The sequence below is a fragment of the Geotrypetes seraphini genome, chromosome 6 (genome assembly GCF_902459505.1).
Source record: "Geotrypetes seraphini chromosome 6, aGeoSer1.1, whole genome shotgun sequence".
Classification (NCBI taxonomy): Eukaryota; Metazoa; Chordata; class Amphibia; order Gymnophiona; family Dermophiidae; genus Geotrypetes; species Geotrypetes seraphini.
Genome location: NC_047089.1, coordinates 60,061,041 through 60,075,177, shown reverse-complemented (window position 1 = coordinate 60,075,177; position 14,137 = coordinate 60,061,041). Strand labels below are relative to the sequence as shown.

At 45.3% G+C, this 14,137-nt stretch overlaps 1 protein-coding gene across 1 annotated transcript in view; it reads right to left on the bottom strand.

Annotated features, from left to right (window-relative positions):
• Window positions 1-14,137, bottom strand: part of INTS6 (integrator complex subunit 6) — a 191,592-nt gene that overhangs the window by 20,681 nt on the left and 156,774 nt on the right. The window contains exon 15 of the mRNA XM_033947929.1: window positions 11,235-11,469. Coding sequence (XP_033803820.1) covers window positions 11,235-11,469 — 235 coding nt within the window. The remainder of the gene's footprint in view (window positions 1-11,234; window positions 11,470-14,137) is intronic.

The following is a 14,137-nucleotide window of genomic DNA, read 5'->3' as shown; positions in this document are numbered from 1 at the left end:
TCTCAAGAAACAGCTTTGGTTGGAGCATCAGTATAAACATACTGGCTGAAACTCAGTGTTATTTAACTAGAAAGAAATGGTGCTGACTAGTTAAATTGCACTTAGCTGGCTAAATCCAAATACTCAGCATAAGAAAACTTATCTCCGCTGAATATTCCTGGTTAGTGGCTAAAAGTCAACCGGCTATATCATGCAATAATCGATAATTTCAAGCGATGAGTGGCCAAGTTTAGCAGACAAATCGGCCCACGCAAACAGCAGTCCTATCTTTGGCTGTTATAAACTTAACCGGCCAGCACTGAATATCGACTTAGCCAGTTAAGGTTGCGCTAGCCAAAAAATAAAACAGATATTCAAAGCTGAGCACCAGAAACGGCCTGGCATTGAATATCCGCATTCACCGCTAACTGTGGGAGTTAGCCGGCCTGCCTCATGTTGTCTGAATATCTGCTGGATAATGTTCATAAACAGTATGAACTGATCACCAAGAGGCAGGCTTATGAGCTCCAAGATCTTCTGGAACCACTTCATTCTGAAACAAGTCAAAATTCTTTGCCAGAGGGATATACTAGCGTGTATCTCAGTCAAACACGGCCAAAGCTGAGAATGCAATTGACAGGCTGCTTTAATTTCAATTCAAAATCCCACTGCAAAAAAAAAGTTAGTTACTCGAGAGGGTTCAGAGGGGGGTTCAGAGGAGAGCGACGCGTCTGATAAAGGAGATGGAAAACCTTTCATACGCTGAGAGATTGGAGAAACTGGGTCTCTTTTCCCTGGAGAAAAGGAGACTTAGAGGGGATATGATAGATACTTATAAGATAATGAAGGGCATAGAGAGAGTAGAGAGGGACAGATTCTTCAAACTTTCTAATAATAAAAGAACAAGAGAGCATTCAGAAAAGTTGAAAGGGGACAGATTCAAAACGAATGCTAGGAAGTTTTTCTTTACCCAACGTGTGGTGGACACCTGGAATGCGCTTCCAGAGGAAGTAATAGGGCAGAGTACGGTTCTGGGGTTGAAGAAAGGATTGGACAATTTCCTGTTGGAAAAGAAGATAGAGGGGTATAGATAGAGGATTACTGCACAGGTCCTGGACCTGTTGGGCCACCGCGTGAGTGGACTACTGGGCACGATGGACCTCAGGTCTGACCCAGCAGAGGCATTGCTTATGTTCTTATGCTTTCTTACCTGTACTTCCTCTGCTAATACTTAGAACTGGGAACAATTTAAAAACAGAAACAGAGTGCAGAACACCACCACAAGGCATACCAGCAAAAACACAATCAGCTTATCTGTAGAGTGCAACATCAGTAAATCATAATAAGAATGTCTTGTTTGTTTGTACCAATCAAACAATGCACAATAATTGCAATAAAAATTCACATATCCTAAATAAGATTAGTTTTGGGCGAGATCAATCTAAAAAATCCCTAATAAATCTTCCAAAATATGAATAGTCACCAATTACATTCTGTATCAAATCAATAAGCAAGATTAGTGCTTCTGTATACAATAGAATTTCAGGAGAGGGGTTGAGATCTCTCATACATATTCATTTACCGTATTTTCGCGGATATAACGCGCACCCGTGTAAAACGCGCACACGGGTATAGCGCGCAGAAATCACAATGACATGTACAAAAACTTTTGTATACCGCGCTCACGGGTATACCGCGCATGATGCCCGACGCTCCTTTCGCCCGCCCTGACTTTCCGTGCGCTGTCCCGACTCTCCGTTCACCCCCCCTGACTTCCGTGCACTGCCCTGACTTTCCGTGCGCTGTCCCGACTCTCCGTTCACCCCCCCCTGACTTTCCGTGCACTGTCCCCCCTTGAAGTCCTGTCCCCCCTTGAAGGTCTGTCCCCATCCTGAAAGCCTGATGCCCCCCCCCGACGTCCGATACATCCCCCCCCCAGGACCACTCGCACCCTCACCCCGAAGGACCGCCGACTCCCCAACAATATCGGGCCAGGAGGGAGCCCAAACCCTCCTGGCCACGGCGACCCCCTAACCCCACCCCGCACTACATTACGGGCAGGAGGGATCCCAGGCCCTCCTGCCCTCGACGCAAACCCCCTCCCCCCAACGACCGCCCCCCCCCAAGAACCTCCGCCCGTCCCCCAGCCGACCCGCGACCCCCCTGGCCGACCCCCACGACACCCCCACCCGCCTTCCCCGTACCTTTGTGTAGTTGGGCCAGAAGGGAGCCCAAACCCTCCTGGCCACGGCGACCCCCTAACCCCACCCCGCACTACATTACGGGCAGGAGGGATCCCAGGCCCTCCTGCCCTCGACGCAAACCCCCCTCCCCCCCCAACGACCGCCCCCCCCAAGAACCTCCGACCGCCCCCCCAGCCGACCCGCGCCCCCCCTGGCCGACCCCCCCGACCCCCCCGCCCCCCTTCCCCGTACCTTTGGTAGTTGGCCGGACAGACGGGAGCCAAACCCGCCTGTCCGGCAGGCAGCCAAAGAAGGAATGAGGCCGGATTGGCCCATCCGTCCTAAAGCTCCGCCTACTGGTGGGGCCTAAGGCGCGTGGGCCAATCAGAATAGGCCCTGGAGCCTTAGGTCCACCTGGGGGCGCGGCCTGAGACACATGGTCGGGTTGGGCCCATGTGCCTCAGGCCGCGCCCCCAGGTGGGACCTAAGGCTCCAGGGCCTATTCTGATTGGCCCACGCGCCTTAGGCCCCACCAGTAGGCGGAGCTTTAGGACGGATGGGCCAATCCGGCCTCATTCCTTCGTTGGCTGCCTGTCGGACAGGCGGGTTTGGCTCCCGTCTGTCCGGCCAACTACCAAAGGTACGGGGAAGGGGGGGTGGGGGGGTCATGGGGTCGGCCAGGGGGGTCGCGGGTCGGCTTGGGGGGCGGTCGGAGGTTCTTGGGGGGGGGCGGTCGTTGGGGGGGGAGGGGGGTTTGCGTCGAGGGCAGGAGGGCCTGGGATCCCTCCTGCCCATAATGTAGTGCGGGGTGGGGTTAGGGGGTCGCCGTGGCCAGGAGGGTTTGGGCTCCCTTCTGGCCCGATATTGTCGGGAAGTCGGCGGTCCTTCGGGGTGGGGGTGCGAGTGGTCCTGCCGGGGGGGGGGATGTATCGGACGTCGGGGAGTCGGCCGGGCAAGAGGGCTTGGGCTCCCTCTTGCTCCGATCGTGGATGCGGGTGCGGGTGGGAGCGCGTGCGAGCGGTCGTTCGGGGTGGGGGTGCGAGCGGTCCTGCTGGGGGGGTGAATCGGGCGTCGGGCGGGGTGGGAACTATGTTTAAAAACTTTTGTATACCGCGCTCAGGCATATAACGCGCGAGGGGTATGCGCGGTAGGTAAAAACGCGTATAACGCGCGCGTTATATCCGCGAAAATACGGTAGTAATCCTAAAAAACAAACTGTCAAGGTGTGCCTTCAGGAAACAGTTGAGAAGCACTTAAGTGTACAATGCCAGAACACTAAATCTGTCTTAGAATTGTAAGTAATAAAATTTTTGTTTGCTCTACAGATTACTTTAGTGGTCTGAGGCTTAGATGCACTAAGAAGATCGGTAAAACCATGTGGGTCTGATTTTTTGGCCAATTCGAAAAGAGCTATCAATGTACTAAAACGTTTGCATGCAAATGATTCATGCGGAGGTTCGTTATATTCCCCGAGTCTTCCATCACCTTTTTTAAGTATAACCTCCTTAATTTTCAGATTCTGGTTCTCTATTTTTTTTTTTTTTTATACTTTAATTCTTTATTGTATTTTCATTATATTATCTCGGAGAGAGAAGAGACCAGAAGGCTTTGAGCATGCGCAAATGCTCAAAGCCTAGTCCAGCCCGGCGCAGGAAGGAGGAGGATCTCTCCTATACCGCACCGCCCAGCCCAGCCCAAACCAACGAGGGAGGATCTTCGGGCACTGGCACATCCTGTGCATTGGTGCTGGTGCTGGTGCCCAATCGAGTAAGACATGTTTTGCGGTGCTGGGGGGGATGTAGGATCGCGGGGGAGGGGGGGGTGACACGAGCGGGGGGGAGGATGCAGGTTCGCAGGGGGGATGCCGATCGGATTGAAAAAAAAAAGTTGTAAAACGTGCTCACACGTATAATGCGCACGGTTATGCACGGTTTGTAAAATCGTGTATAACGCGCGCGTTATATGCGTGAAAATACGGTACATGGATATCCTAAAACGAAGGTTGTTCCTAACCGTAATACCTGGGGTCTCAAAAGAAGAAATTGCTTTCTTCTTTTCTGGGTGAGTTTAGATACATCAGGATACATTCTTACTTTATATGACATAAAAGAAACATCTCTATATTTAAAGAACAGTTTAAGTAACCATTCCCTATCGGAATCAATGGCAAACTACCAAGAGAGTAGCCGGAACTTGGGCTTCACTATCAGACCTCTCTAGGAAATTAGTTAAATCAAGGCTATCGGAGACAAATTCTGCTGATTAGCAACTTGAGATTTTATTCTCCCAGGCAAATAATATATTTTAGAGAGGGGTGGGTATGAAGCCTCTGGTACTTTCAAAATCTCACTCAAATATCGCTTAAACATATCTTGTGCTGAGATACAAAAACTTTTGGGAAATTTATAATCCTAAGATAACATCTTTTAGTTACAGTCTCCAACATTTCATTCTTAAAATGCAAATTCCCACTATCTTTAATCAAAATTAAAGCTTGCTGTTACAAATTTTTCAATCTAGTTTCACAGTCTGCCATTTTATTCTCCAAAGTAGATAATTTGTTCTTAATTTCTGTGTGCTCATAGATAACTGTTGAATTTGATTACCCAGAGAAAGTTGTAGGCTGGAAAATGCCTCCCAAATCGTCTCCATATTGATGACCTTAGGTCTTTGGAAGGGAGCACTCTCCATTCTAGGACCCCTAATAGACAAAGTACCTTGAGCTGCAACAATCGAAGAAACACAAACCAGTTCCTCTTCACGGGTTTGCTCCATTTCCTCCACCCGACTTGTTGAATTATCCTCCTATCCCTGCACAGGGTCAGGAGACCTGCTCTGTTGAGGCAGAGAGGAAACACCCATCTAACCTCCGAAATCTCCTCCGTAGCTCCTGAGGGACTTGGTGGACTCCGCTCCTCTGGAGATAAGCTGGTGCCTTCAAAAGAGGATCCGCTCGCTTCAGCCCACGAGCCGCCTCTAGCCGAAGATCCCTCCGGTTGCTCGATTTGGTAATCACACTCCACAAAGGTGTCCATTGGCCCGGTATAAGAAACAGGTACCTCCAAGAACACCCGGGTCTTAGATTTTCTTTTTACCATCAGGTAAAATTAAAGAAAAGTTTTTTCCCGGCGACGGCATCTTCGTGATAGCTTCAAGACGCCATCGTAGGTTAGCTCCGCCCCATATATCTCTGGTTCTCTATTTTCATTTGATTCCATATTCTCCTAGAAGGGAACTGCACTCCTCCAATCAATCCTTACTGACTATTCCATCATTTAGGCAGCTTTTTCTAGATATTTACAGAGATTCTAGTTTCTCTGTAATGGCTCCAATGCTTTGGAACTCCCTCCCATTATATCTGCGCACAGAAGAATCTCTTAAATCATTTAAATCACACTTGAAGACCTATTATTTCAAACGGGCATTTGACTCTAGTTCTTAACACTTTAGTTTAGTTCTTCCTTTGCTTTCTTCTTTTTGCATTTTTATTCTACTCTCTTGTTCTTACCCTATTTGTTTTTACCTCTTGATATTGTAAACCTTTCCTGCCCTTGTCATTGTTAATTGTTGTGCTTATTTTATTGATTTTAATTATTCCCATTGATTTTTTAAAATCTATTGTTAACCGCTTTGATTTGACTTTTTTTTTGTTAAAAATGGCAGTATATCAAATAAAATAACTGTATAAATGTACCATACACAGTGAAATCCCAGTTTGTGTGATCCCGAGGAAGAGCTCTCTGCAGGAATGAGCCTGCAATTCTGAGATCTGTCTCACTGAGACTATTGCCACCAGAAACACCATCTTCACCATGAGATCCAGAAGGGATGCCTCTTGGAGAGGATCATAAGGTTTAGAAAGGCCCTTCAAGATGATATTAAGATTCTAGGATGGAAAAGACATGCACAACAGAGGCTGCAACCTGAGTACCCCCTTCAAAAACCAAGTCACATTCGGATGAGATGCCAGTGATAGCTTTCTTCCTCGAGCTCTGAAGAATGAGAGGCCTGCCACCTGAACTCTGAGAGATGCCACTGCTAGGTCTTTTTCTAGTCTGGCTTCCAGAAACACCAGGACCACAGGAATTGGTGCCTCGAAAGGCTCTATCTGATCTTTGGCACACCAGAGCCTTACAGGCTTTTGCATAAGCTCCAAACGTCGATGGCTTTTTTTTTTTTTTCTGAAAGAAGAGTCGAAATGACTACCTCTGAACCACCCTTATGGGTTAAAGCTGTGCACTCAAGAGTCATGCCATGGAAATTGGTCCCTGACTGAGGAGCCCCATGTGAACGGTAATTTGATGCATCTGTCTCATTGGAGAAGCTCTGGATCCACATTCCAAGGCCAGCAATGCTAATCTGGGGCTACCAGGACCACAAGTCCCGGGTGATTCACAATTCTGCAGATGACCGAGCCCACCAAGGGCCATGGTAGAAACATAGAGAAGCCTCTCTTCCGGCCAGGGTTAAACCAATGTGTCCATCCCTGCACTTCCTTTCTCTGGCTGCAGAAGCGATTCACCTTTGCGTTCTTGGCTGAAGCCATCAAGTCCATCACCGGTCTTCCCCAACGCTGGAACATGAGGTTGAATGCTCTTTAGAACAGTGATCACTCCCCTGGGTCTACTCTAGAGTCTTCCAGCTGAGGTCAGCCTATACATTTTCCATTCCTGCCACATGAGCTGCAGAGAATGCCTGAAGATGAGCTTCTACCCACTTGAACATCTGGGCATCCAGATATAATGGAGCACTTTTGTTGCCTTCCTGTCTGTTCATATAAGCTACTGCAGTGGCATTGTTAAAAAACACTCTTGACTGCTTTTCCTTCCAGGTACTTCTATAACACCTTAAATGTCAGAAGAATGGCTCGTAGCTCCAGATGATTGATGGACCACTTTCTCTGTGGAAGGGATCATTGGTCCTGCACCAGATGACTGCCGCAATGGACCTTACAGCTAAACAGGTTGGCATTGGTTGTTAAGAGTCACCCATGAGGAGATTTGGAGGGACATGCCCTTTGACAAGGAGTTCTCCTGAAGCCACAGCTGTTCCTCACTTCCCCAGTCCAGGGAAGCTGCAGCTGGAGAGAATATCGCTGCAGGGACTACCTGGAGAGCAGGAAATCCTGGAGGGAGCACACATGCGCTCTTGCCCAGACAACTACTTCCAGGGTGGCTTCCAACAAGCACAGGAATTGGAGGTAATTCCAGGCTGAGGAATTTGGCATCGCTAAGAGCTCTGAAGTTTGCTTCCTGTGTTTCTATTTGCAGGGGTCGGGAAGAAAGATGTGGCTTTTTACCGAGTCAAAGCAGACTCCCAAATACTCCAAGCATTGGGTTGGTTTTAGACAGCGATCTCAAACACGCGGCCCCTCAGGGACTATTTTGTGGCCTGCGATCTGTCCTCACCTAAAGCAGGGGTCCCCAATCTGCTTCCCTTCCCACTGCCCTCCCCCAAGCCACCGCAATCGGGGAACAGGTCAGCGCCTGTGGTCTTAGCTCTCCCTGCATATGTTCCCCAGCTCGGAGCCGACCAATTCTCGCCACCCGATGTCAATTCTAACGTTGGGGAGGAAGTTCCGGGCCAGTCAATCGCTGCCTGGCTGGCCTGGAAGTTCCTCCTTGACATTAGAATTGACGTCGGGTCGGCCCCGCACTGGGGAAGATAAGCAGGGTGAGTTAAGACCTCGGCGCTGGCCTGTTCCCTGATTGTGGCAGCGGCAGCCTGTTCCCCGATTGCGGCGGTTGTGGCCTGTTACCTGACTGCGGCAGTGGCGGCCTGTTCCCCAATGGTGGTGGCTTGGGGGAGGGCAGGGAGAAGTAAAAAAAGAAAGGGACAGGGAGACAGAAAGAAAGAAGGGACACAGACAGAAAGGGACATGGAGAGAGAAAGACAGAAAGAAAGGGTGGGCATGGAGAAAGAAAAAAAGAAAGAAAGAAAGAGGGCACGGAGAGAGAGAGAAAGACAGACATATAGAAAGAATGGGGGCATGGATATAGAGAGAAAGAAAGAAAGGGGCAGGGTGAAAGAAATAAAAAGTTGGGGGAGGGAAGGAGACAGATGCCAGACCAGGGGAAAGGAGGGAGGGAGAGAAAGGAAAGAAAGAGATGTCAGACCATGGAAATAGGGACAGAAGAAGAGAGAGAGAGAAGGGAAGGTAAGACATGGAAACGTAGATTTTGAAAAGAAAGCAGAAAAATTGAATATTAAGTTAATGCCAAAGATGGATGCAAGGCAGAAAGTGAAGACGGAGAGAAAACCAGTCAAAGGACAAGAAGACCCTAGAAACATAGTTAAATGCACAGAAAAATAAAGTCACCAGGCAACAAAGGTAGGGAAAATGATTTTATTTTCAATATAGTGATTGAAATGTGTCAGTTTTGAGAAAGGAAAGATATTAAACTTTAAATGTGAGGGCTGCAGAAAAAATAGGGTACTTGGAGGGCCGCAGAAAAAATAGTTACTGACAATTTTGCATAAGGTAAAACTCTTTATAGTTTATAAATCTTTCCTTTAACTGTTAAAGGAAAGATTTATAAACTATAAAGAGTTTTACCTCATGCAAAGTTGTCATTTCTTTAATAAGACATTAATTATTTTTTCTGCGGCCCTCCAAGTACCTACAAATCCAAAATGTGGCCCCACTAAGGGTTTGAGTTTGAGACCACTGGTTTTAGATAACTCTTTTTGAAGTTGATTATTCACAACTTGTCACACTGCCTGCTCACCTTCTGGCCTTGATGGCGCTCTGATCAGCTAGCTAGTCATCAAAGTATAGGTGTACTTGTATCCCCACCCTGTGGAGGTGAGCTGCGACCACAACCGAAAGGTTGAGCTGCAAACTGGAAATGCCTTTGAAGCTAAGAATTCTCCAGGAGCCACCACTCTAATGACTGACCGAATTGTTTCCATGCAGAAGTGCGGTATTCTCAGTGCTGCATTCACGGACTTTAGGTCCAGGATCGGTCTCCATATACTTCATATTGCCCAGGAAAGGCACAGAAGACTGCTTTCACTTTCGTTTCACTTTCACTTTTAGTGGATCTACACATCACTCTACTAAGCGGCTAAGCTCCCATGAGTGATTTTGATCATATATTTTGTTTAATCTGACTATTGGTTTGTACATTTTGATTATAAGAAGTCAGTTGTGAATCAGACCCCTAAGGGAGGCCTCACGGCTGAAACATATACATGTCAGGCCTTAATTGTGAATAAAGACATTGAGGACCACAGGTCGTCCTTTCTTGAGAAATAGATGATGAGTATAATACTACAGAGCATGGGCAACATAATATGGCATGACTTGGCAAAATTGGTAAGGCAAACATGTGTGATGAAATATAGCATAGAAGACATGGAACAATAAACATTGTGTGGCAGACATGGCATGAGAGATTGAAGAATGGTAAACAAATATGGCATATAGTACAGTAGGACAAAGATAGTGAATAGTATGGTGGTATGTGGAAGAACATTGTATGAGAAAACACAGCATGGTTAGACATAGAATGAAGCGCATCTCGTTTTAGATTTGAGACAGTGGAGGGTCGGGCACTTTGTCAGAAGGTTTGGGGAATTTGAATGGTGTACTCTCATAGAGGGTCAGGGGAAGAGATGAGTTTTTATTGTCTTCCTGAAGTTCATTAGGCCTTCTAATGATCTTATGTGAGTAGGTAGTTTGTTCCAGAGGCAGAGTAGCCCCAAAAATGGGGTCCCTTGGCACCGAAGCCTCACGAAACTGATGAAAAATACTTGAAAATAATAAAAACCAAACAGAGCAGATCAGAATACACCTTCTCAGTTTGCTTGCAGAAAGAAAAACTTAAGATGGCACTATACTCCACTAATGAAGGAGGAGGAATTAGAAGATGTGATTGACATCTTTCTGCAAACAATTCACAGGCATTGATTGATCACGTAATGTACAGACTCCTGTGTTTATATAACAGAACATGTTTTAAGAGTTCTTCAAATCTTTTATTTGCAAAGTATTCTGGGACAGCTTACTCTAGAAAAGTGAAATGGGAAAGGAAAAGGACTGGTTCCAGGATTTTGGCTCTCTCACATCTTTTATCTAAGAAATACCCAAGTACAGGTGTTTAATCACTCTAGGAGAACAGGAGCCAAGCAATCCAGCTGAAAAATGTATGCTAAAGAAACCTTTCTCAAAGAAAAACTAAGCAAAACTGAAAACACATTTCTGATTGAAGATCAATTACAAAAGAACTCAATAAGAAATGTGAATATAACTAAGAAAAAAAGATGTTAAAATTAATTGAGCACAGAGAAAAAAAATTGTGAAGTAGTATAGTAGACAAAACATTATAGGGAAAATTATATGAACAGTTCAGAATAAGAAATATATAAACCACCAGCTTGCAATCATATACTTATTCAGATTTGAAGTCTTTTAAGGGCTAGTCTACAATTCCAAACAAGTCAGAAAAGCAAGAAGACTGTGTGGGAATAGAGATGTTTTCTATAAAGAACCAGTGTATACTGAGACTATATATATCTCAAGAACCAGAGGAGGAATAGGTTTGGAGAAACTGATGATAACATACAGAGCTACCACTGTGGGCCTAAGAGTATTACTTATTGCTCTTGGATTTGTTGATAAAGACATTGCCATTGTGCAAGACTTACTTGACCCCATTTGATCGTGATTGGCGTGCGTTTGTTATCTTTTATGCAGTTTGCTTTATACCTTAACCACCATGGACCCCTGAGGAAGGAGTGTTATCTGAAACACGGACCGTGTCGGGTCTCTTGGTTGGCTATAAGGTTGTATATGTTACTGCATTTATTAATAAACAACGTCTGCATCTTGTACATTATCTGCAGTCTATTCGTTGTTTTCTGATAAAGACCTGACAACCAGAATCTGTCCCCATCTTTAGACTTTGTAGTATTCACCCAGGACCTTTTGAACAGATGCACCATCCAGCTGATTTTAATACTGGAGCAGACATTTTCCAGAATCAGCCCTCCCTTCTTGTATAAGCATAATCTAGAGAGAAAGGTAACTAGAGAAAATACAGAAATAAAAGTTGAACAAATGCTTCTTACTTTTCGATATAGCAGCAGGTTTTGCAATATCTGGCTGTGCTCGAGTGACAGTAATTGGTGGTCCCTTCCCTCCTATGTGATTATTTGCTACAGGAGCTGCTGGTGGCCGGCTTTGTAACAGTGGTGACATACACCGTCGGCGTTTAGGAACTCCTTGTGCATTTGGCTCACCAGGTCGTTTGTGTTTATTCTGAGGTCCTGACACAAATTCATCTGCTTCGTCAATCATCATTCCCTACAAAAACATTTATTTTAGAATGATATATGTCAACCTCAAACGATCAAATAAGATTTATCAGATACAAGATTATTTCTTTGTTTTAAATGAATGCAATTAAAGACAACACATTATATCTAAATTCCACACAGTAAATGAAAAATGAAAGACGAGTCAATAATTTCAAATACGGGTATTATCAGCTATAAATCACATCGGCTTGCCCTATTAGTATCCTTCTGCAGACCATTAATTATAGCCAACATCCTGAGAATGGACTTGAGTCCATAGCTGGAGAACTGTGCACATTTCCAAGGCTTATAGTTGATGACAGACATATATATTTGTGAGATTTAATAAGCTTTTCATTCAAGTAATATAGATAGTTTGACAATAATACATGCTATTATTATGTCAAACACAGGATTCAAAAATGTCTTACAATCTGTGTTCTCTTGAACAGCTGATATCAAAATGGTACAGTTAACCTCCAAGAAGAAAGGCATATTCGAATGCACATCTTCTATAAATGGAGGAGTATTCAAGCTGACATAAGTAGAGGCAAGCGCTATAATCCTTAATTTAAACAGCATGAAGAATGCAACAAAGGGAACAGCAGCTATCAAGGAAATATGGCAAATTTCACAATCATGGCCAGTGTGGTTCAAGAGTAGCCTATATTAATTTACTACTGCTACTACTACAGCACTGCTGTACATTAAACATTCAAGATACAGTCCCTGCTTAGTACTTGTCTTTTACTGGCTACCAATTTTCACGAGTGTAAGAAAGCATACCATTGTGAGAAGGGAATACAAAAAAGAAATTTACTATAGTCAAGGAAACAATTGGATTATGTAGCTTATTCGGGAATTTTGAATGTACTGAGAAAGATGGGTGTAAATCTTAATTATTTATATTAGTTCATGCCCTATCAGCCCAAGAGAGAACAGAGTCAGAAGGGTAGGATAGTGGGAGCTTGTGCTGAAGCTTCACATTCTTCTTCCTCCTCCAAGTTGGCACTGTGAGCACATACAGAACACATAGTCACAGGGATAACACTTCTTAATACTGTGAGGAAGAGTAGTACAAAGAGCACAAGGATGATTTGCGTAGGGTGCCCAGCTTACTGTTAAGGCCCTGGACTAAAGAATTAGATGCACACCCCTATTTTTCTCAGTACATTCCAAATTCCTGATGAAGCTACCTAATCCAATGGTTTTCTATAGTTAAGGAAACATTTTTTCCATATCCTCCTCTCTCTTTCATTTATCTATTAGTTCTTTGATCTCAATTTCTTCTCTCTCCCCTCAAGCTGGCTTTCCAGTATATTTCCATCTGGCCTTGATTGCATTTTCTGCATTAGATATTTTTCTGTGCTTGCATTTCTTAGTTCTTATTCTTATCTTCCTGTAATTTATTTGATCTTATAAAGATTTCTTGTTTTCCCTTTTCTCTTATTCTCCTTTATTATGATTTGTACAGTGCAATCAGGTACATGCAGGACTGTGGAGATACGAAAAAGGGGTTAGTTTTACAAAGCTTTACCCATGTGTAAAGTATATTTTCCAAACAAAATAGGGCTCTTATAAAACTGCATTTAGGTATTTGTCTAAAAACTAGATGCATAGAAAGAGTGCACCTACCTTTATGAGAACCATGCATAAATGTTATGACTGATATTTTATTAAGTATACTAGTATTTTAGCCCGTTACATTAACGGGTGCTAGAATATATGTCTGTCTGTCTTTATTTCTGTCTCTCTCTCCGTCCTGCTGTCTTTCTTTCTGTCTGTCTCTCTCCCTGGCCCCCTTTGTCTGTCTGTCTTTCTGTGTCTCTCCCTGCCCCTGTCTTTCTTCTTTTCTTTCTGTCTCCCTTCCTCCCACTGTCTGTCTTTCTTTCTTTTTATCTATCTGTCTCTCTCCTACCTCCTATGCAGCAGCATTTCTCTCCCCCACTTCCCTGTGCAGTAGCCATAGCAGCATTCCCTCCCCCTCCATTTCCCTGTGCAGCAGCATTTCCCCCACCTTAATTCCCTGTGCAGCAGCAGCATTTCGATCCCCCCCCCACTTCCCTGTGCAGCAGCCACAGCAGCAGCATTCCCTCCCCCTCCATTTCCCTCCCCCATACCACTTCCCTGTGCAGCAGCAACATTTCCCCTACCCCCATTTCCCTTCCCGCGGTCTAGCCGCCTCCCTTAGTCCCTTACCGCTCCCCCTCCCTCCCCCTCCATTTCCTTGTGCAGCAGCATTTTTTCCCTCCCCCACACTTCCCTGTGCAAAAGCCAAAGCAGCATTCCCTCCCCCTCCATTTACCTATGCAGCAGCATTTTTTCCCTCCCCCCACTTCTTTGTGCAGCAGCCGCAGAATTCCCTCCCCCTCCATTTCCCTGAAGCTTCGGTCTGGCCTGCTCCCTGCTCGCCTTGCCGTAGTGTATTTTTTAGTTGAAAGATGCGGCAGCGGCTCCTCTCATAATCCCCACCTGCGTCGGAAGTCCGATGTAGGTGGGGATCGTGAGAGGAGCCACCGCCACGTCTTTCAGTCTTTCAACTAAAAAATACACTACAGTAAGGCGAGCAGGGAGCAGGCCAGACCGAACAACAGGGAGCAAAGCAGAACTTAAAACATAAAACTTTATGTCAGCGAGTGTGCTTAGACGAAAACCTTGGCAGAATTATTAGTAAG